Genomic DNA, 22,139 nt, shown 5'->3' with positions numbered 1-22,139 from the left:
CACAGCGCCCTAAAGTGTGTTTAATCAGCAAATCACATCTCACACCTAGGTCACACGCCCGTAACTGTGTCTAAACAGCAACATCACATCTACGTCACAACGCCCTAACTGTGTCGAATCAGCAATATCACATCTAGGTCACAGCGCCCGTAACTGTGTGCAGTCGGCAATAGCACATTTAGGTCACAGCACCCGTAACTGTGTCTAATTAGTAATATGACATATAGGTCACAGCGCCCGTAACTGTGTCTAATCAGCAATATCACATCTAGGTCACAGCGCCCGTAACTGTGTCTAATCAGTAACATCACATCTAGGTCACAACGCCCTACCTGTGTCGAATCAGCAATATCACATCTAGGTCACAGCGCCCGTAACTGTGTCTAATCAGTAACATCACATCTAGGTCACAGAACCCTGTGCCCAGATCAATATAAGCAAGAGAGTGAGATATTTTTACGCCGTTTTTATCAACATTGTGTTTCACACCTTGTACCCATGTGGGAAATCGAGTCGGGTAGCACTTTAACCATGATGCTACCTAAAGAAACACGAAGTCTTTTTGGCTTGTGTATTGACTATCAGGGGATTCAATGACACAAGGATACCTTTAGGATAAGTCGAAAGAACATCCTATACTCTCAAATCCAGTTAAGACACTCTTAGCGACGTGCAAAAGGTACCTCCACTCCTGTAACATTTGAGGTACGAATGGTACGAGGAATATTACGAGATCCTAGGCTTACTACAGCTCTGTAACAGCAGTGAAGAGAAACATGATAAATAATAGTACAATGATAATTATTGTGATAATTAAATGAATTCATTTGTTAAAACAGTTTGAGTGTCACCACCACCAAATTCCCACCGAGCTTCTATGAATGTAAAGGCATTTCAGCGTTGTTACAATGGTATGACCGTGTAGATCCGGGTTAGAATTGATCTTCAGCAAACCATGCCTGTCGTAAGAGGCGACCAACTGGATAGGGTGGTCAGGTCAATGACTTGGTTGACACATGTCATCGTGTCCCAGTTGCGAAGATCGATGTTCATGATGTTGATCATTGGATTGTCTGGTTGCCGAAGGCCAGTATTCTAACCCGGACCTTAACAGGTCCTGTCCATTAAGTCGTATCAGGGTGTTGGAGCACAGTTCCAATTAGAATGATATCGCGTAAATAAATCTGGATATATGAATGAGAGAATTTTCCACTGCTTACAGTATAGTTCTTTCTATGATTACGATAACAGTGTATAATACAACCGGCTTCACGTATTGCATTCATGTCATGACTCGAACAAAGGTCTTCTGGCGGGTTGAGCGACCACTTAAACTACTGTGCTACCTTACCGCTCCCTCCTGTATCCAACACAAGAACAACAATATATCCTGTTTTGAAAACACAACAAATACACGTTTCATTCATGACGAACAACTGACTTTAAGTGAACTGGCCCAATATGGCGGTGGATCCGCAAAGCCACTCTCCTCAGCCTCTTGTTGAAAGGTAAATGGATTTCTGAGAACACGTAACACTTTCCGTACCTCCTCAAACTTGTTTCTATCCGCAAGAGAAATTGCATTCTGAGCTATCCAATTTCTCAAAATATATCTCGGATTATTACTATTCATTAAAGTTTGTCTTTCGATTTCAGAAATATTGGTAGCCCTTGCTCTTTCTGAATATATCTGAATCCACCTGGAGAACCATTCGTGTTTTTGTAATGTTCTCAAGGCCCAGTATTTGACATCAATGCTGCTATTTTCCAAATCAAATAGAGATATTTCGCCCAGTTGTCTAAATGTCATGGTGAAATCCGACTTCGTATCCTCCATCATTTTTAACAGCACCGCAACAAGCTGCTCATCGTCACTGTCGGAATTTCTCAAACCCAATTTCTTCCGGAAAATCTCCATGAATTTATATTTGTATATATCCCCATACCCGTTGAAAACAATCAGCATTTCAGCTTTTTGTTTCTCAGTCAATAACGGGTACAGAGCCTGTCTCAGTTTATCTAAATTGAACATCCCAACATCTGGTTGCCTTTCGTAACTGTACATGCCTTCGTCATCGGATGTGTTGGGTATAAATTTGGGATTGTATTCATCCAGAAAACCAAACGGGCCATAATCGATCGTGATTGATAAAAGACTAAAATTATCAGTATTACAAACACCGTGAGCAAAACCAACGCTTTGCCATTTTGCAATCATGTCAGCTGTAGCGGTTACAACGTCACTGTAAAATGCAAGGTATTTGGATCCATCAGCACCGTCAACTGAAGGGAAGTAACTCTGAATGACGAAATCAGTTAACTGTTTCAACAGATCTGTTTCTCCTTTGTATGCCAGCAGTTCGAGAGAACCGAACCGGAACCATGTTCGAGCTAGGCGAAGTACAATAGCACCCCTCTCAGTCTGGGGGTGACCGTCATAAAACTGGTCTCGCGTTACGGGGTCGTTGCTTACGACAAGCGCCGCAGCACGACTTGTGGGTATACCTGAAAAATATGGATGCAGAAAGAATTCAGTGATTAAACTGATATTATTTGAAGTTAATAGTTTGTAAGATCATAATTATAAGATATCACGTAATCGATGTATTAAAATAAGTCCAGCTATGCGTGCTTGTGAAAACTCTACGGACACAAAAATTTAGGCGTCACTTATGACTACGCTTTGTTATCACTACACCTGGGGACATATAAAAAAAGATATTACTTTGGATTTCTTGTTTCTGGCTATACTCGCAAATGCCGATGTGAAGTCATGTCCAATCATTGGACAAAACGGCGTTTAGTGCGTTTAGTTTTACTCCGCCCTCTGAAGTATTCCAGCTCTCTCTCAAACAAACAGATACAGTAGGGTAGACTAGTCGTTAAAGCTTTAACTCGTCACGCTCGGGTTCGATTCTTTCCCCGCCGTGATATTGCTGGAATATTGCTAAAAGCTGCGTAAAACAAAACCACTCCCTTTGTGAGGAGTGTTGCTATTAGGAACCACTTCTGACAGGCAACCACCAAGGGTTTTGAAATATGCTTTTAAGCAAATCTTGCTACTTAATTGAGCGAATACAAATGCTTTACCACGCAAATAGTTTCATCACTTCATTCCAAACACTCACCTAGATAGTGCATTGCCTCACTACACAGAAACTCCCTGACGGAAGACCTCAGAACTGCTCGTCCGTCCCCACGGCGTGAGTAGGGGGTGAGGCCAGACCCCTTCAGCTGCAGTTCCCACCTCTCGCCACCCCTGTTGACATACTCGCCCAGCATCACGGCCCGACCGTCACCGAGCTGGTCTGCCCAGTGCCCGAACTGATGACCTCCATATCTATGGGAAAGGGGCGTGGCACCTGGGTGGAGATACGCCCCACTGACAAAATCTGTAAACAGTTTCTCAGTAGATACATTTGGATCCATATCCAGGATGTCTATCAAAGTGTCGTCCGATATCGCTACTAGTTTTGTTTCAGTCTTGAATGAATCGGGTTTGACCTCGGAAAATAACACATTTTTCACCTGTCTTACATAATTCCTTTTTTCGGGGTCTATGGGAAAAGTTTCGTGTAGGATCTGGCGTGGTGCGAATTTCCATGTTTGAAATGAAGAGATTAACCTGTCGATTACTTTGTTGTCAATTCGAACAGATGTAGAGTTCCTCATGCAAATGTTGGTTTGTTGAAGATAATATCCCACGAAGGTCCGTATATTACACACTTGACACTGAATGCACACCAGGAATGCACAATAACACAAAGCATGGTGTAACTTTATCATGGAATAGAGCTTTAAATGGCTTGTTCCAAATGCGTTATCTGTCATCATTGTTTACGGAAGTAACGTGGCGCAAGGGAGACTATTCTTGATTCTGCTTGTTTCAGGATAACCGCTAGCAAATATAGTAACAGTGATTCCACTGACGACTGTGGCGGCGGTAATGAATGACTTGAAAGTAGGGTTAATTTTCAAATGACAGCGTCAATCTCCAACTGAGAACCGGCGTGTTACACACACTCTCTCCCTCTCCCTCTCCCTCACACACACACACACACACACACACACACACACACACACACACACACACACACACACACACACACACACACACGCACACACAGACACGCACACACACACATATACATACATATATTGTAACTCGATCCCTCATTAAAGTGGCATTAAACCCACCTCTTGATCACCCACTCAATAAGGCAAAAAATATGTTTTTTTTCTATCATATCATAGATTACGATGTTTTAAAACAAATTCATTGATAATTAGGCATTCAAAGAAGTGATAGTGATATATTTAAGATATTTTGACCCTGCTTCTCCACAAAATCTCTCGTACTGGTAGTGGGTAGTTATGTACTCGAAAACAGCAAAAATGCGAAAATCGGTATCTTCAACTACAATGACAATCACTGCCGTGGAACAGTATACACGTGAATTAGTGACTGTGTGACGCCACCCAGAGCAGGCCATTAACCTCGTCGACATCGCAGTTGTGGACGACATCTGTGGTGTTTTGGCAACATGTACATAATCATTATTACTTACAAGTCACAATAACAAAATATCAAAACTATTCCAATGTTTGTTTTAAAATAATTCCCAAACACCAATCGTGTACTTTCTTTTGTGCATCATTTTACTTCACAAAATAAATGGAGTATGTAAATGTGTAGTAACAGGTTAGTCGTATATTTTCATGGAACTTTCACTCCTTAAGGAAATCACTTCAAACTGTCAAACTGTCATCGTTCCTAAAATAAACAAACGTCAAGTACGTAGCACATTTCCGACACATCCAAGTTATTTTATTGAGTGTTTATATAGTTTCTAAATAAAGACAGTTTCAGATTGAAAGTAGAACAAAAAAACTATCCTCATTATCAGGCATGGAAGTATTGTCGATTAGCCGAGAAGCTGTGATTACCGAAGTCGATGGTAATGCACGTACGTTTAAGTATCATCTACGAATCTGAAAGTATACTCTAAGAAAATGAAAGTATCGTCTCGATAATTGACAGTATATCCTACGGACATGAAAGTTATATTATGAGCAGGTGAAAGTACATTCTACGTAGATGAAATTATAATCAAGACAGATGAACGTATATTTTACGAGTATACTCTGGAAGATAGAAGTATCTTATCCGAATATGTCGATGAAGGCATAGCCCACATAAATGGTTATTTTAAAACACACTCTGAATATTAAATTTAAAGCAGGTAGCATTACAATTATGAAGCAAAAAATATATAGTTTTGTTTCATTGTAATTATACCAAGTTTTTCAGCCTCTGACCCTTCTACCACACTTTCTTTGCCAATATTAAATTAATAAATTATTTATTTTTATTGACATGTAACGCTTCACATGCACGCTTAGTTTGACCATTTTACATATACGTGAACAGCCTGATATTTGACAATGTGAACTAGGAAACACTGTACTTGTGTACCATGAAGCTACTTGTACTTCACTACTGAGGTAACGGCCCCTGTACCCTTCAGTACGCATCAATGGATACATACACTAGCCGTTGATTTCACACTATATCTGTCAAGTAGATAAATCCTGTCTTGCCCCTTTAAACAAACCCTTGCATGCACACGGGGTAGTCATATTGTGGTCACAATCTTATTAAGATCAGGTGTTAATTCTCCCGAAAGTTTACATACGAGCGGTAGGGTAGCCTTGCAGTTAAAGCGTTGTCTCGTCACGCCGAAGACACGGGTTGATGTCTGTAGATGGGTACAATGCGTGAAGCCCATTTCTAGTGTCCCAGCCATTATTTTACTGAAATGTTGCTAGAAGTTGTGTAAAACTATACAAACCCAATGACTCAAACATATGACGTACATCACAATTTTCAACAGATCTGATATGCCGTGTAGGATTAAATCTAATACTAGTACGCTCCACTTTACAGCGATTGGCTGTACAAAGGCCCACAAAGGCCACATGTTTGCACCACCAGGAACATGCCGTGATTATTCAGATATCGTGGGAGAGAACGCTCCTGGAAACTATGGCCACTTTTAAGGCACCCAAGAAACGTTCTATAACCCACAACGATAAGCCAGCGAGTATATAAGACGTTCGACCGTGGAGATTCCATACATAAGCCACCATCATGAAGTGCTTCGTTGTTCTCTTCCTGTGTGCCCTACTGGTTGCCACCACGTGTAAGTACATGTTAATTTCATGACATGTATATCTCGGTCACCAAGCAACGTAGCAACAGACGCCATTGTTACTTAGTACGTCCTAAAAGTTTGCTGTCTTTCGCGCCGGAGTAAGTGGGAGGGGAGATAACTCACGTTTTGAGAGAGGCCAACATCCTAATATTCATTTAACCCATGGTCATTCTTGGAGCTATTTAGAAACTGTTTGCCTTGGAAGCTATTCACAGTGAGGAACGCCAAGTTTTATAGTGATTTTTAAAGTGTAAAGTTTCTCTTATGTACGCTATCGTTGTTAAGAGTAACGTTGTTAAAAGTAATGCGCAGATCGATGCTCATGTTGTTGATCACTGGATAGTCTGGTCCAGACTCGATTATTTGAAGACCGCCCCCATATTGCTGGAATATTGCTGAGTGCGGCGTAAAACTAAACTCACTCACTCACTCATTTAAGCTTGAACGCCGTAACAGAAATATCCTACTACCCAAACCGGAAATCACCTGTTTCACTCACTCTACATGCGGTGGCTATTCCCTGTTTTAGGTCAATTGTTTAAACAGAAGACACAAACATGAACGCTTTCTTTTTGAGATTTCATTTTTTTCGAAAGTTGCGTTTCTTTTACTGTTCAGTATAAAATCTTACAAACTATGCTTGTCGTAAGTGGTGGCTGAAACGATCGGGTGTTAAGGCAGTGTGACTGCATGCCATGGTATTCAAGTTCGAATCTCAAGATGTCAGTAAATTTGTTTACAGAACACCGTCAGCCAGCTAGAATATTATTGATAAATGCTGCGGTAAATGTGTAATGTGTATATGTCTATATCATGAAACAGCTATACTACTTCCCGGATAGGATCCCGGTGAAAACAGAAACATTCATGGACATAAGGGCACATATTTCAAGTTTTCAAGATAATCCACTAAACGAAAATTAAATATAAAAGGAAACTGTTGGTGTCGTTGTAGTTGTTATAGTCGTTGTAGTTGTTGTTATTGTTGTTGTTGTTGTTGTTGTTGTTGTAGTAGCCGTGAAAGAATGAGTTGGTCCTAACATGCAGTTTACGGGATCACTCCTGGACAGGAAGTTGTCCTTAACCCATGGCCATCGTTTCTGGCTTCAAGTGAAATTGGCTTCGCACGAAACTGACAGCAAATGAGACTGAAATAGTAGATTGTGCCACTCGAAGTCTTCGAATCTTAGTTTAAATGTGGCTTTACATACATGGCCTTGATGTCTCAGTTCCGCAGTTGCATGCACGGAGTTGTGTCCCATATACGTAGCAGGAGCATATTGTCATCGGTTCAAGTCCTGGTTAATCTTATCCTCCCACGACATGTCTTGTTTCAGACGCACAGTCCCACCAGTGCGCCAAGGGGTGTGTCGCTGAGGGATCCAATGGCGACAGCTGGTGTAATTCTGAATGCATGCACTGCAACGGACAAATCTCCTGTGACACCAACCTCGATGAATGCATTTGCAGAGAAGACAACCACCACGTACGTTGATAGCTATATGCATATTCACGCGATACAACATGTGTTTTCATTGTTGTAGTTTTACTACATATGTTACAGAAGTCACCTTCCCATCCTGGATGTAAACCCCATTTCTGGTGTTCCCCGCGGTGATATTGCTAAATGTGGCATAAAACTCAACACACTCACTCCTTCCTGGAAATGACTGGTAATATCCGGGTGATGTTGAATTGGTCGGGATATTTGGTGTTAATAGCTCGACTTTTGTATTGTAAAATATCGAGAAAGTGGTTGATATGATGAATGCTATTCCACGCCCCGAAGTACGATGAAACGCAGGCAGCCATTGAATCCTGTTTCACAGCACACGCAGGAACATAGCTACCGCTTGCTCTAACTGGAATCACCAGGCAGCTTAAGTTTAACCTGAACAAAAAAAAGAAACCAATTAACATTCAGACCGATGATAGAATTATGAACATTTCTAATAAAACATTTATTAAGTAAATACGTCACTGAAATATATTAAGATAAATGTTGTAGATGTTTCTGTAAGCTCTTGAATATATTGTCTAATTTATTTATTAAATGAATTACCTTAAACATTTGAGCTGTGAGGACACTATTATTTAGAATTAGGATATCTAGTAATGCAGGGAAGTATACTCTACACATCCAAGTTCAATTGCAACGCGAATAGACTTCTATCAAGGCAAAGAGTTTACTTCTGTAAAAGTAATGTAGACATTTGTTTGGTCATGCATTTAACGCTAATCATCCTTTGCTCATGTTGGTCACTGAATGAGTGAGTGAGTGAATTTAGTTTTACGCCGCTCTCAGCAATATTCTAGCTATATGGCCGCGGTCTCCAAATAATCGAGTCTGGACCAGACAATCCAGTGATCAACATCATGAGCATCGATCTGCGCAATTGGGAACCGATGACATGTGTCAACCAGGTCAGCGAGGCTGCCCGCCCGATCCCGTTAGTCGCCTCTTACGACAAGCATAGTCACCTTTGTCACTGAATGAATCAGTAAACATTCGTCCTATGTACCTCCACATTTTTACTTCCCTAATTTCTGATACCGTGTTCATTTGTTTGTTTGTTGTTTAACGCCCCAAAATCCCACCTGTATGGCAGCGATGAGTAAATACGTATTTGTTTGTTCGGTGTTAAACGCCGCACTTGGCAATATTTCCGATGTATGACCGCTATCTGTAGATAATCGAAACTGGGCCAGATCATCCAATGATCAACAACATGAGCTTCGATCTAACCAATTCGGATGTATACGATAACATGTGTTGATCCCGTCAGTGAGCCTGACCACCCGCCTCTTACGGCAAGGATGAGTTTCTGAAGATCAATACTAACCCGGATGTTCATGCTTGTTCCGGTGTATATTTCCATGGCCTTTCGAGTAGACGAGTGAGTGAGTGAGTGAGTGAGTTTGGTTTTACGCCGCTTTTATCAATATTCCAGCTATATCACAGTGGGGAACACCAGAAATGAGCTTGACACATCGAACCCATGTGGGAAATCAACACCACTAGGCTACCACACCGCCCCTTTTAAAGTAAACTGACTGGCAAAAGAAAGTATACAAAGTCATTATCATTGACCCAGAGTGCCTAGATATACAAACATAATACAGTAGTGTGAACAACATCTTTACTTAACTTGAGCTAAACATCACAAGCATACTACAGAAACACACGGCGTCAGACATGCTAACGTTCACGTACTGGCGACCTAAAAACAGTTTTCAGTCACATGGAGGATAACCAGATACTGCGTTACACACAATAAATGTTCACTACTATCATTTTAGTATCCTGATTGTCCATCCCTTACATGAACACAGGCCGCTGCCTCCTTCTAGCCAAAGCCGTCAGACGTTCAACACGGTCAGGCGGTATGCGACGCCATTCGTCGTGGGCTTTTGCAAGTTGATGTCTATTGTTTGGTGGGTGTTTCCGGACGTGTCTGCCTAGTGCATCCCGCATGTGCTCGATCGAGAACGTGCCAGCCACTGTAGAACGTTCACGATGTTCCTCTCGTCGCTACCAACGACGAATAACTCGGGCCCAACGTGGTGTGTGACATCTGTGTTCAGGGGCCAACCCCTTCCTTTGAAGGATCTGCTAGCTCTGATACCTGCTGTCCGAAGACGTCTAGCCACTGTGTATCGACTGACGACACGGTGATCAAGGGAATTCGCTATTCATCACGTTACCGCCAGGAAACGGTTTCTCAAGTGTAACCTCCTCAAATGCCAATCTTCAGCTGGTGTTGTGTCTCCCTCTCACACTTCTTGGTCTGTCCTGTGTCTGACCCGTCTGCCTGTAACGTTGTAACAGTGTAGAAACGGCGACACGGGTGCAGCCGAAGGTTCTTGTAATGTTGACGTGTGCCGACCCAATTTTGAGCCTACCTATGACCCTCTCACGTTCAAACAGCTCATAGTTGTGACATATCTGTGGTGAATTCTTTTTATCAAACTGCATGTGCAACTTGTCAGCGCACAAACCTTTATGCCCTTAGTGCATGTAAAACTCTGACAAAGGCCTAAAATCATGGTTATACAATTGACCACTTCGACGTTTTATTCACGACGCATACTTTCTTTTGCTGGTCAGTTTAGATGAAATGCATATTGACATACTCACCGAGAAAGATGTTGGTACTCTCCCAATAGATTTACAGTTATCCATCCATCAGTTTCTTCACAAAGCACACACGATGAAATCGCGTTCGTCAGATATATAACAGATAATTTTCATTCTCTGCCATTGACGTTATATATCTGTATATATCTGTTATATATCTGTATATATCTACCTGTGCATATGTTAAACGTGTGTGTGTATGCGCGTGCGTGTTCATATGTTATACGTCTGTATATCTATGTTATATACAAGTATATATATATACGTTTCAGGTTACCAATCATCCCGACAACCACCATCCAGACAACAATCCCGGCAACAACCATCCCGACAACCACCATCCCAACAATAACAACAACCATCCTTGAAGTTCGGGTAAAATAGTGGTCATGGATACGGCAACTCAATGTTACACTCATAATAAAAGTATCTGCAAGTATGTTCATGGTTATGCGTGTTATTGTCAGAGTCTTCATGAAGCAAGGGTTAAGCGATGCAGCGTGAACATGCCCCTACGTGTCTGACAATCTCGACAATCAACGTGGATCCTTCACAATCTTCTATACACTGCATTCATATGTGAAAACGTACACCTCCATGACCAGCAAATCAAGCGAGGCCTGATCTCAGTCGGAGCCTCGGGCGTAGATACCATTATAGAAGAAAATAAAACAAGAGTCATCAGAAGATGACTTATCCCCCCGGCCCCCAGATATTTGAAAGGACAAATCATCTGACAGTTATTTGATGTTTTCTCAGATTAAGTTTGAATCGTTTCAATGGAATTCATGAAAAATATAAATGCCATATATCTGTAAACAGCAAAAGGCGCCACTTCAAGATCTGTCTTATATATCTGCCAAGATCTGTTGAAAGATTTCCGGAAACGAAGCCTATCCCTCAATTTTGAGATTACGATCGAAACATTTTTATGGAAACCGAGAAAACAATGAATTACAAAAACATGTACATAGCAAAAGGCACCACTTTGGGATCTGCCACACATATCTACCAACTTTTGCTGACAGATATTACAAAGTTTTAGGGTTCTGCTCCAGAAACAAAACACACCTCTCAATTTTGAGACAAAGTCCGAAACGTTTTCATGGAAACCGAGAAAATAATAAATCACAAAAACCTGCACATGGCAAATGGCACCACTTTAGGTTCTGAACGGTATATCTACCACATTTTGCAGAAAAATATAGAGTGGTTTTTGAGTTCTGCTCCGGAAACGAAGCCCATCCCTCCATTTTGATTTTAAGCCCGAAACCTTTCAATGAAAACCGAGAAAATAATAAATCACAAAAACCTGTACACAGCAAAAGGCACCACTTCAGGTTTTGATTGATATATCTACCAAGTTTTGCAGAAAAATAGAGAATGGTTTTGAGATGTGCTCCGGAAACGAAAACATCTCTCACTTTTGAGACAAAGTCCGAAACATTTCCATGGAAACCGAGAAAACAATAAATCACAAAAACCTGTACTCAGCAAAAGGCACCACTTTAGGTTCTGATTGATATATCTACCAAGTTTTGCACAACAATGTTGAACGGTTTTTCAGTACTGCTCAGCAAACGACGCCCACCCCACCATTAGGCTAACACCAAAATGTTCCATGGAAAAACAGAAACAATAAAAATGCCAAAACTCTGTAAATAGCAAAAGGCACAACTATTGGTTGAGATTATGATATCTATCAATTTTTGGTCTAAAAATATTGAACGGTTTCTGAATTATGCTCCGGAAAGAAAATGATTACGGGCGGACGGAAGGACGGACGGACAGGCGAGGCGTCGTTTATATCAGCCCGCATTACTTGCCGGTGGGATAATAATGTACTGCTGGACGGTACAGTGATGGGAGTTAACCAGGTGAAGTCCTTTACTAAGTCTGCTCAGAGTGGGTCCTTTGTGGAGAAGCTGTCTGAAAAGCCATTGCATCGTGTGTACTTGTAGTGTGTGGAACAGAGAGTGCCAGGGTTCTCCACCAGGAGCACAGCCCCTCTGACAATCTGGGTAATACAGAGGACTGCAGTGCTGGGGAGTCTTCATATTCTGCGGAAGGTTCTTGGTGGGTTCGACTTGGCAGTGTTTCCTGGGAAAAGTCCCATTCGCTGTCTGGGCTGTGTGTAGAGGGGTCGAGGGCCCTGAGCTGATGATGAGCTTTACCGGCCTGACTGTGTCAGGATCACCCGAACCCTCTCTGCTGCATATCAATCGTAATCTGTTAAAAATAATAATAAAACCCAAAACGCCAGGGTTTACACATGATTTTTGCAATGTTCTCAATACTATCTTGAAAACTGCACACCTGTGGGGCTTAAACGAAATATATGGCCAGCTACGCGCCTGCTTACCTCGCAGCAACGCTGTACCGTAGCAATATTTTATGTGAGTTTCAAAATATCAACGGGCACCTGCTGAAAATTAGAGTGGCCTCCCTTGAATTATTGATCCGTGACGAGGCAAACGCTCCAGCATGTCGATTTTAAGAAACAGTTAATGTTAGTGCCTATCAACTACTATGTTTTGTGAGATATGGCCTCTGAAGTACATAACATATGTCATATGTATAGTGCTTGCGTCAAAGGTAAGATGGTTTGTGCCTGACAAACAGGTCGTTAAGTTCGGACAGAAACTAAGATAAAGTTGCAGGTCCAGAAGAGACGTCAGCTGATCACACGATATATCGTATATGTAATCATGAATGTCTCTGCATGTAGTCACAATGTCAGTGATATTATGTTGATAATGAAAGAGCTTCTTCCGTACCCCAGTATTCTTTGTTTCGCGGATTAACAGAGGTAGTACTAAGTGATTCAACCCTATATTGGCTATAATATTTGGTACGTAATTTGACTTTTTGAGCAGTCCATTATTTGGTCTCTGCTTTTGAGGTCTTCTCGGCCCTTGAAGGTCCAGGGTAGAATAGGCCTCCAGCGACCCATGCTTGCCATATAAAGCGACTATGCAGTCGTAAGAGCGGGATTAGGTGGCCAGACTCTCTGACTTGGTTGACACATGTCACTGGTTCCCAATTGCGCAGATCGATGCTCATGTTGTTGATCATTGGACTGTGTGGTTCAGACTCGATTTCTTACATACTGTTGCCATATAGCTGGAATATTGCTGAGCGCAGCATAAAACTAAACTGACTCTTTGAGGGTTTCCAGTCCTGTAGTACTTTTTGTGTTATGTTTTGTTAATAATTCTAGTATATATCATTTTATAAATGTCATTTGGGATGGGGGATCAGGGGAAACTCTTACCGTTGTCATTGTGAGTCACAATCAAAATTTAATCTTGCAATGGTGTCATTCATTTTTGTCACAATGAGGTTTGGCAATAAATTATCAACAGTCCAGCCAACTCACTGCTGTCTTAATACATTGTAGCCATCATGGAAATCAAATCCAGGCCATTGTTGTGACAAGCAAACAGTCTATGCCACTGCAAACAATGACAAATTAAAACACTGTTAACCCATGCTGATGGCAGATCTGATTAATTGATTTGCACATTAATTCAAATACATGTATAACACAAAGTGTTCTCAACATTCTTGAATGGTGCATTAGATATATTTTTAATTATTGTTAGTAGTGATGTTAAGATTATGATGATGTGTAAAGATTGTTTATGTTCTACTTATTGTACTGTGTATTTGATTGTAAATACCCATAGTTGAATTTAATTTAGTCATGTTAACTTTATATTTTTGTAAATTCACTTCTCTATTGTATTCATGAATAAACTTTTGTGGGAACAATCTTTGATATAAATTCAAGTGTTCATTTTATGTAGAATGTTGCATGATGTTTTTTTCAAATCCTTGAGGACAAGTCTTTTTGACGTAACGTTGGTTTAGTTGTTGTAAATATGAATGTTAACACAAAAGAGGACATAGTCTCAATTTTCAGCACAAATAGTCACCATTTGGTGTAAGGGGCAAAATAGCAGTGAAATTATGTGGGCATATTGGTGAAAATCAGTTTTTGAAAAAGTGTTGTTTTCACAAATGCTAACTAGCTATTCCTTCACATCTGTTTGTTTGACAATGGTATAAGAAGCTAGATGGTAATGTCACATCATTATAAAGTAAAGAAGTTGTTATCAATGAAGTATTATTCTTTTTACACCTTCACAACCTGTTGTGTACAAAGGACTTCTATTTGTTTTGTTTTTTCAGATGTCCAGTTGTAATATCCAGTTGGTAAGGGATGTCACTCAGGAGAAAAATGTAGAATTTCCCTACAAAAACATTCCATCAAGCTGGAAGCCAGTTGTTGAATCTGACATTGAGAAGACAAATATGTTGATATGGCAGCATTTTCATGACAAGAAGAAGACCTTGGTACCTTCTGTAAAGACTGCAACAGAGTCTCGCTGGTTCAGGAAAAGATGGCCCTTGCTCCGGACTCCAAAGTTTCAGAACCAACACAAGAGTCTTCCTTTAGTGAAAGATGGAATGCTTGACAAAGCTTCCACAGTACAATCAAAGTCTTCCAAAACAAACAATACCAAAGATAAAATATATTCAACAATACATGTAAAGAATAACATATCAAAAGAAACTGTCATTTCATATCACAAAGTACATAGAAGAAAAAGAGATGTTTCTGTTGAAGAGAAGAAAGACAAGCCTGACACAGCATCTAGTTTAACAGTATTAGGAGTCTCTGACTCCGTGCCTAGACCGACACGGTCATTGTCTGAAAGTGTAAGGACCAACAAGACGAGTGTGTCACACCATGGGGATACCTTTGTCACGTTTTATCCTGTGCCAGATGAATGGACAGCAAAGGGGAACTACTCTGCAGTGCGGAAGTTGATTACCAAATTCCATATGCAACAAAGAATGTGAGTACGGGTTTATTGTAGATTATGTGAAACAAAGGATGTGAGTTAGGGTTTATTGTAGATTATGTGAAACAAAGGATGTGAGTAAGGGTTTATTATAGATCGTGTGAAACAAAGGATATAAGTAAGGGTTTATTATAGATTGTTTGAAACAAAGGATGTGAGTAAATGTTTATTACAGATTGTTTGAAACAAAGGATGTAAGGGTTTATTATAGATGTGAGTAAGGGTTTATTGTAGATTGTGTGAAACATAAATGTTTATTATAGATTGTTTGAAACAAAGGATGTGAGTAATGGTTTATTATAGATTGTGTGAAACAAAGGATGTGAGTAAATGTTCATTATAGATAGTTTGAAACAAAGGATATGAGTTTGGGTTTTCTATACTGTATGTGAAACAAAGGATGTGAGTAAGAGTTTAATATGGAGTCTGTGACACAGAGCATGTGAATAAAGGTTATCTATACAGTATTTGAAACAAAGGATGTGAGTAAGGGTTTACTGTATAGTGTTTGAAACAAAGCATTTGAGTAAGGGTATACTATAGAGTATGTGAAACAAAGGATGTGAATATAGGTTTCCTGTACAATATGTGCAACAAAGGATGTGAGTAATGGTTTATTATAGAGTTCGTGAAACAAAGGATGTGAGTAAGGGTGTACTGTACAACATGTGCATCTAAGGATTTCAAGGTTTACTCTTGACTAATGATTATCAGACAGTGTGTACAGCAAAGTATGTTGATGTTGTTTCTGATTTGTCAGTTCATGTCGTCCCTCCTTCTGTTACAGAGCTCGTGATGCACAGATAGCGTTCATGTGCATGGTGTTCCTGTTGTGTCTACTCAGCCTGTGTGTGTGGTGCACAGGCATGTGCTACAGGAAGAAAATTAATTACATGAAGTGGAGTTTTCAAGACAGTCATGCACTCACAAGTGTCGGAGGTAAAGGTCTGTTTGTTCTTAATGGGATGGTCATTATAGAGACCTGTAGTACTGTGTCATGTGAGTGTGAGGTAGTGTCCTGTCTTTTGTTAAACAAGGTTCATGGGATGGTTGTTACATCCGTAAATGATATGATAGATCCAGAGTGAACATTCTTTTCTGTTTAGACCAAGGATGGTTTTATAATGCTTTCCATATATATTAACAATTTGTTTACGCTGTACAAATTTAGCTTTTAAATATACAATGCCATTTAGAAGTGGTCAGTTGTAACACGTTACTTATGATGACATTTTCTGAGTTAAGTTAAGATTTTAGGACCAGGATTTGAACCCACACCCTGAAAGTCAGGCACATAATTGCCAGCATACAGTGATCTAACAAACTCCACCTATTCTTCACAGGGAAAGTGCAATGCCAAATATAACGTGTGATAATCAGGTTAATTGCATTTTCAGATATATTCCGAAGACGGTGGAAACATTTACCGGAACAAAGTTTTTATGAAGAAGTCGTTGTGCATGACCGAGGGACAGACCCATGACCTTCACCTTCCCTCTGTCTATTACAAACTGCAAATTTATTATTATTATTATCACGAAGATGTATTTACAATGTTTGCGATGATTCCATGTGATATTTTATTAGTCTGACAACGATATATTCGTCACACAGGATTTACAAATATACAGAGACAGAATACTTTTTTAGAGGGATATACATGGGATATATATACATAGTCTAAGAAAAATAGAATTGTCGGCATCTTTTATGTGAATGATTCTGGTTTGGGGTGTGAGATAGTGTTAATGTTATACAAGGAGTTGGGATGTATGATGTCTTTAAATATTCCATAGGTTTGTCTTTGTGAGTTGGATAACTTTTAGAAGCTGTGTTAAGTAGGAATGTCATATTTAAGCATTTAAGCAACTTGTATTGATCAACCTGAAAAGGCACCATTGTATTTATATGAACATGCACTCCTCTGAAGTAATTTCCCAGAAAATACTTGAAAATAGTTTTGCTTCAGAGTGATGGAAACAAAAGAAATTGTCTTCCGCTAACTATATATGTTTGTGATACTTTAATGAGTTTTAGCTCATAGTCTATTTAGCTATAATTTTGGTTTATAGTAGGATTGTTGTGATGCAGTGGGGCAGTATGCATATCCCCATAATATAGGTGCTTTATGATTCGTATCCCAATACTCTACTTGATCATATTCTCTTCTCTCTTGCAGATGAATTGCTACTCTAGCTCATTGTTTATAAATTCCAGACAGCAAAGATGGGAATTTGTTGGGGAGTAACATATAAGCCTTGGGAGAACTGTACAGATTCTGCTATTTCTAGCCAAGCAGAAAATACTCTGATACCAAAGTATTTTATGTAAATTTTCCCATATTTTTACATCAGTACAACTTATGAATATACAATGCCATTTAGAAAGTTGTCAAATGTAACCCATGTGCTATTTCAGATTACACTTTCTCAGTGAAGTACAGATTCTAGGGATGGACTCTGTAGTGGATGCCTCAGTGGCTGAGTGGCTGTCTTTGTGTGGTGGCGATTAGGGCGTGGGTTTGAATACTGAATGGGACTCGAATCAGTAAAAGTACTAGAATCTGTACTTCACAGATACATCAATACAGTTTGTATTGATTGTTACAACACAACTCTATATTGCAATACAGAAATATACATCCATGTTTTGTATCATGAGCCTCATGCACGATAATACTGTATTGGCATATCATGACATCTTTGATTTGTTGAATTTGTGTAGAACAGGTCTTCAGCAAGCCTTGCTTGTCACAAAAGTCAGCTATACTTGTTGGAAGGATGACTAATGGGATTGAATGGTCTGGCTTGCTGACTAAATTGACTTGTCATCGGTTCCCATAAGTGCCACGATATACCTGGAATATTGCTGAGTGCAGTGTAAAACAAAACTCACTCACTGTTGACAGATGGTTCAGATGGATGGAGCTGCTGCCTGATATGTTGTATAATTACTTATGGAAGTCTTCCAGTTACAAATGTTCTTATTCTTGACATTGGCAAATAGAACATTGCTCCCGAGTTTGTCTTTAATGACAACTATGGCAGTTGTCGACATTGGTTAGACACTATGGTGAAATTCTATTGCTGATCCCAAATCATTTGTCCAGTAAATAATGTTATAACTGTTTCAGTGGCAGTTCAGGAGTTGAGACATACAATACTGAACAAAATGTATGGATAAGAAATAAAGAACTACAGTCAAGTCTCGTTAATCTGACATTGTCTGTAGCAGAACAAATTGTCGGATTAACGAGGATGTCAGACTAAATAAGTGAGACTAAATTACATTTTGCTATGAACAAAAGCGTTGGATAAAGCCGATTGTCAGATAAATGGAGACTGGATTAACAAGACTTGACTGTATGTTTTTATGTTATAATAAAAAAAAGGGAACACTAATGTTTGTTTGATATATCTGTAATTTGTTGTTTATGTTTCCAGTGAAATGTGCATTAAGTGGCAGGGAAAACCCCATTTGATATAACCATTTCGTTATCAATAGTTTACAGAATATCAGTTTATTACCAGTAATATCACCTCAATGCAAAAGTACAGGTTACGGAGACATTGCTATCATCTTTTTGTGTTGCCATGGTACCCAATGATGTCACAATGGTCTGAAAAGCTTTGTGCAATTTCTCTGATCTCACCCACATGATATCTTTAGCAGAAACCAGTTTTTTCGGTGATAGAGTATATTGTTATTTGTTGAATTTCAAGTGGAGGGGGAACTGCATATTCAGGAGTTTTCTTTATTTTGGTTACATTAGGTAAATGGCCACATGCTATGGACGATGTGGAAAATGTCTTTGGTCTGCATCATGTTTTACCATGCATGCCCTTAAATACATGAAACATTTTTTTTATTGCATATGGGGGAATATTCTTTATTTTATTTACAATTGGGTTGTGGAAAATCAAAGTTGCTGTATGTTATACACAACAAGTTTCTTGAGGCATTTTGAAGTTGGTAAATATGTAATACAAGTATATGGATTACAACCTCATTTTTACTGTCTAATTTTATTGTGATACCTCTTGCTCCTTCTTCAAGTGATTCCACAACATTTCTGGGCTACTTCTTGATTCCACATTCACCTGAAGAAGGGGCAAGAAGTAGCCCAGAAACCTTGTTATACAATAAAGAAGAGGGAGTTAGTGAGTTTAGTTTTATGCCGCAGTATTCCAGGTTTATGGCAGTGATCTGTAAATAATCAAGTCTGGACCAGAAAATCCAGTGATCAACAGCAAGAGCATCGATCTACACAACTGGGAATGATGACATATGTCAAATAGGTACGTTATTGTATCCCAGTTCTGTAGATCCATGCTCAAGATGTCCATCAATGCATTGTCTGAACCTGACTATTTGTTTTCAGACCTCTCATAATATAGGTTAAACTTGCAAATTGAAGAAACAAACGAACAGACAGGTAAGCAAACAAACATGACTGCAAGCAACATGTTGTAATGCTTTATGCAGTGTTACAGCTGTTGATTTCATGAAGTCAGCCCTTGGCATCATCATAAGGATAAGTTGTACCTAAAAAGACAGATTTTTGTCATGTTGCTATTTTTCAGTGACATCATCAACAGCAGACTAAGTAAACTTAGTCTCAGTAGCATTTGTTATACTCCTACACTGAGTCTAACAAACCCTAGTAGGTCGTCTCATGTAACCTTTGAGCGACCTATGACCGTCCAATCAAATGCAAGACAGCTGAACTAAGTTCAAATGGTATCTCAACGGTTACTTGAAGCGAATTCCTACTAGGATTTGTTAGACTCAGTAAAGGAGTGTAACGAATAATACTGACATTAAGTTTACCTTGACTGTCCTCACCAGGTGCCTCCAAATTCTTGACTGCCAATTTAGAAGTTGAGAAGTACAATATTGACAAATTTATGGATAGCAAGTTCATTTACTTTGTGATTGCAAAGTAACAATAAAGATTCTCGTACCATTGTCGCAAACTACAATGGTACAAGAATCTTATCGTAATTGCTATCCATAACGTCTGTCAGTATAGTAAGGTGCCTCCAAGTTGGTCCACATGCAGAGATGTTCTAGTCATCTGCGGTGGCTCAATTACCTTGAATAGTTGATTGCAAGGAACCTAATAATGTGATTTTGAATGTTGAACACATCTGCCTGCTCTCTTCCCATGCCAGAACGTCCAGTTTCGCTTACATATTAAGCAAATGTTACAGTTCAAAGTGACTTTAACTGAAATCACTCGCTCTCGTGCTCATGTTTATTGCATTGGCTTAAAATCCGTATTGCAGAAAGGAAGTCAGTGGATTGTCTGTTAGAGTCATAATTGACAAACAGTAGCTGGATTTTGATGGAGATACCTGTGAAGGTTCCGGGGTAGAATAGGCCTTCAGCAACCCATGCTTGCTATTAAAGGCGACTCAGCTTGTCGTAAGAGGCGACTAACGGGATCGGGTGGTCAGGCTAGCTGACTTGGTTGACACATGTCATCGGTTCCCAAGTACGCAGATCGATGCTCATGTTGTTGATCACTGGATTGTCTGGTCCAGACTCGATTATTTACAGACCGCCGCCATATAGCTGTAATATTGCTGAGTGCGGCGTAAAACTAAAACTCACTCACTCACTCATTTTGATGGAGACAAAGAAATTTTTTTTGTTTTATCATCAGAAATTGTTAATGCAATCACGAGTTGATCTTCATTCAATTATTGTATTTGTCACAACAGAGATAACTGATAAATTTATATGTTTTGTTTGAATAGTTCATGGTAGTGCTTTTTTGACAAAAAAACCCATTTTCACAAAACTGAACATACTGCTGCTAAAGTAAATGACAGAGGGTGTTTCGTTAGTCTTCGGTCTCTCTGTTGTGAACTTTATCATATCCTTTGACTAGGTCTGTGTAGCTGAAAACTGGCTCAGATGATGTCAGCACCATGTCTCTTAAAATTACATACAACGATAATGGTCTGAAGGTGGCCACCTCAGCAGCCATACTGAAACTGTCATTTTTCACCATTCCCATACTATATTTGTATGCTTGATTATGCAACTGATATGCAAAAGTGTGTGCAATAAGGTATGATGCACACTTTGACATATTTGGACACTGTTATGACTCTTGTCTGTTACTTACTACCCAGTTTTAATATGATTTTATGACATATGTGAAGAAATTTTAGATTCATGTAAGCTGTCCCAGGAATGTTGTTCCCCAGAAGTGCTCAGAGGTTCCTACATCATTTTACTCTGGTGACCATGGTACCCTATTGAACGTATCCACATAAGCCACAAAATAATGATGTCTTTGTCTGTTATTATAAACTTACTTCTGTGGGATGTGCGCAAAGTTAATAAACAGTGACTAAATGCTGTGTAGGTGGTCATTCATATTTCTTACACTTGAAAGTTTTACTTTTGACATGACCATGTACATCTGCCATAAATAAATGTAATAGGTAAAGTAATTTGTTTTGGTACCAGTCAGTAGCTGTAACCCTTATGACATTGTTTATGTGACGACGAAAATCCAGGTTAGAATTGATTTTAAGTAACACATGCTTGTTGTAAGAGGCAACTAATGGGATCGGATAGTCAAGTTCATCGACATTGTTGATGTACAGCATCATATCCCAGTGGCATTGATCTATGCTCATGCTATTCATCACTGATTATTTACAAATGGCCGTCTTACAGCTTTAATATTGCGGAATGTGGCCTTGAACAGGCACACAAACGTTAGTGTGATGTATTCAGAATGAATCTACAGATAGTGTAGGTAGGTGCCAATGACGTTATGTTTATATTTTGAAGATGATTATAATAATTGTTTACTGCTCAATGTGTACATAAATCTGCCATATTGTATGCACTGGTATCTCATGCATGTTAAGATGACCTCTTGTTCCTGTGGCT

General features: G+C 39.5%; 2 protein-coding genes and 1 long non-coding RNA gene across 3 annotated transcripts; 2 read left to right on the top strand and 1 right to left on the bottom strand.

Annotated features, from left to right (window-relative positions):
- Positions 1-451: 451 nt before the first annotated feature.
- LOC137284659 (protein adenylyltransferase SelO-like) lies at positions 452-3,867 on the bottom strand. Its single transcript, XM_067816561.1, has 2 exons — positions 3,129-3,867; positions 452-2,505 (listed from the first exon to the last, which is right to left on the bottom strand). The coding sequence occupies exons 1-2, from the start codon at positions 3,832-3,834 to the stop codon at positions 1,424-1,426; spliced, it is 1,788 nt and encodes a 595-aa protein (XP_067672662.1). The 5' UTR covers positions 3,835-3,867; the 3' UTR covers positions 452-1,423.
- A 2,267-nt stretch (positions 3,868-6,134) lies between these two features.
- Positions 6,135-10,792, top strand: LOC137255833 (uncharacterized). The gene is made up of 3 exons (XR_010954537.1): positions 6,135-6,203; positions 7,553-7,701; positions 10,626-10,792. It is a non-coding gene; the product is annotated as an uncharacterized lncRNA (long non-coding RNA).
- A 2,018-nt stretch (positions 10,793-12,810) lies between these two features.
- LOC137255792 (uncharacterized) lies at positions 12,811-19,228 on the top strand. The gene is made up of 4 exons (XM_067793332.1): positions 12,811-12,948; positions 14,548-15,218; positions 16,012-16,163; positions 16,622-19,228. The coding sequence occupies exons 1-4, from the start codon at positions 12,883-12,885 to the stop codon at positions 16,705-16,707; spliced, it is 975 nt and encodes a 324-aa protein (XP_067649433.1). The 5' UTR covers positions 12,811-12,882; the 3' UTR covers positions 16,708-19,228.
- Positions 19,229-22,139: the final 2,911 nt, after the last annotated feature.

The sequence above is a fragment of the Haliotis asinina genome, chromosome 1 (genome assembly GCF_037392515.1).
Source record: "Haliotis asinina isolate JCU_RB_2024 chromosome 1, JCU_Hal_asi_v2, whole genome shotgun sequence".
Lineage (NCBI taxonomy): Eukaryota > Metazoa > Mollusca > Gastropoda > Lepetellida > Haliotidae > Haliotis > Haliotis asinina.
This window is presented reverse-complemented; position numbering and strand designations above follow the sequence as displayed.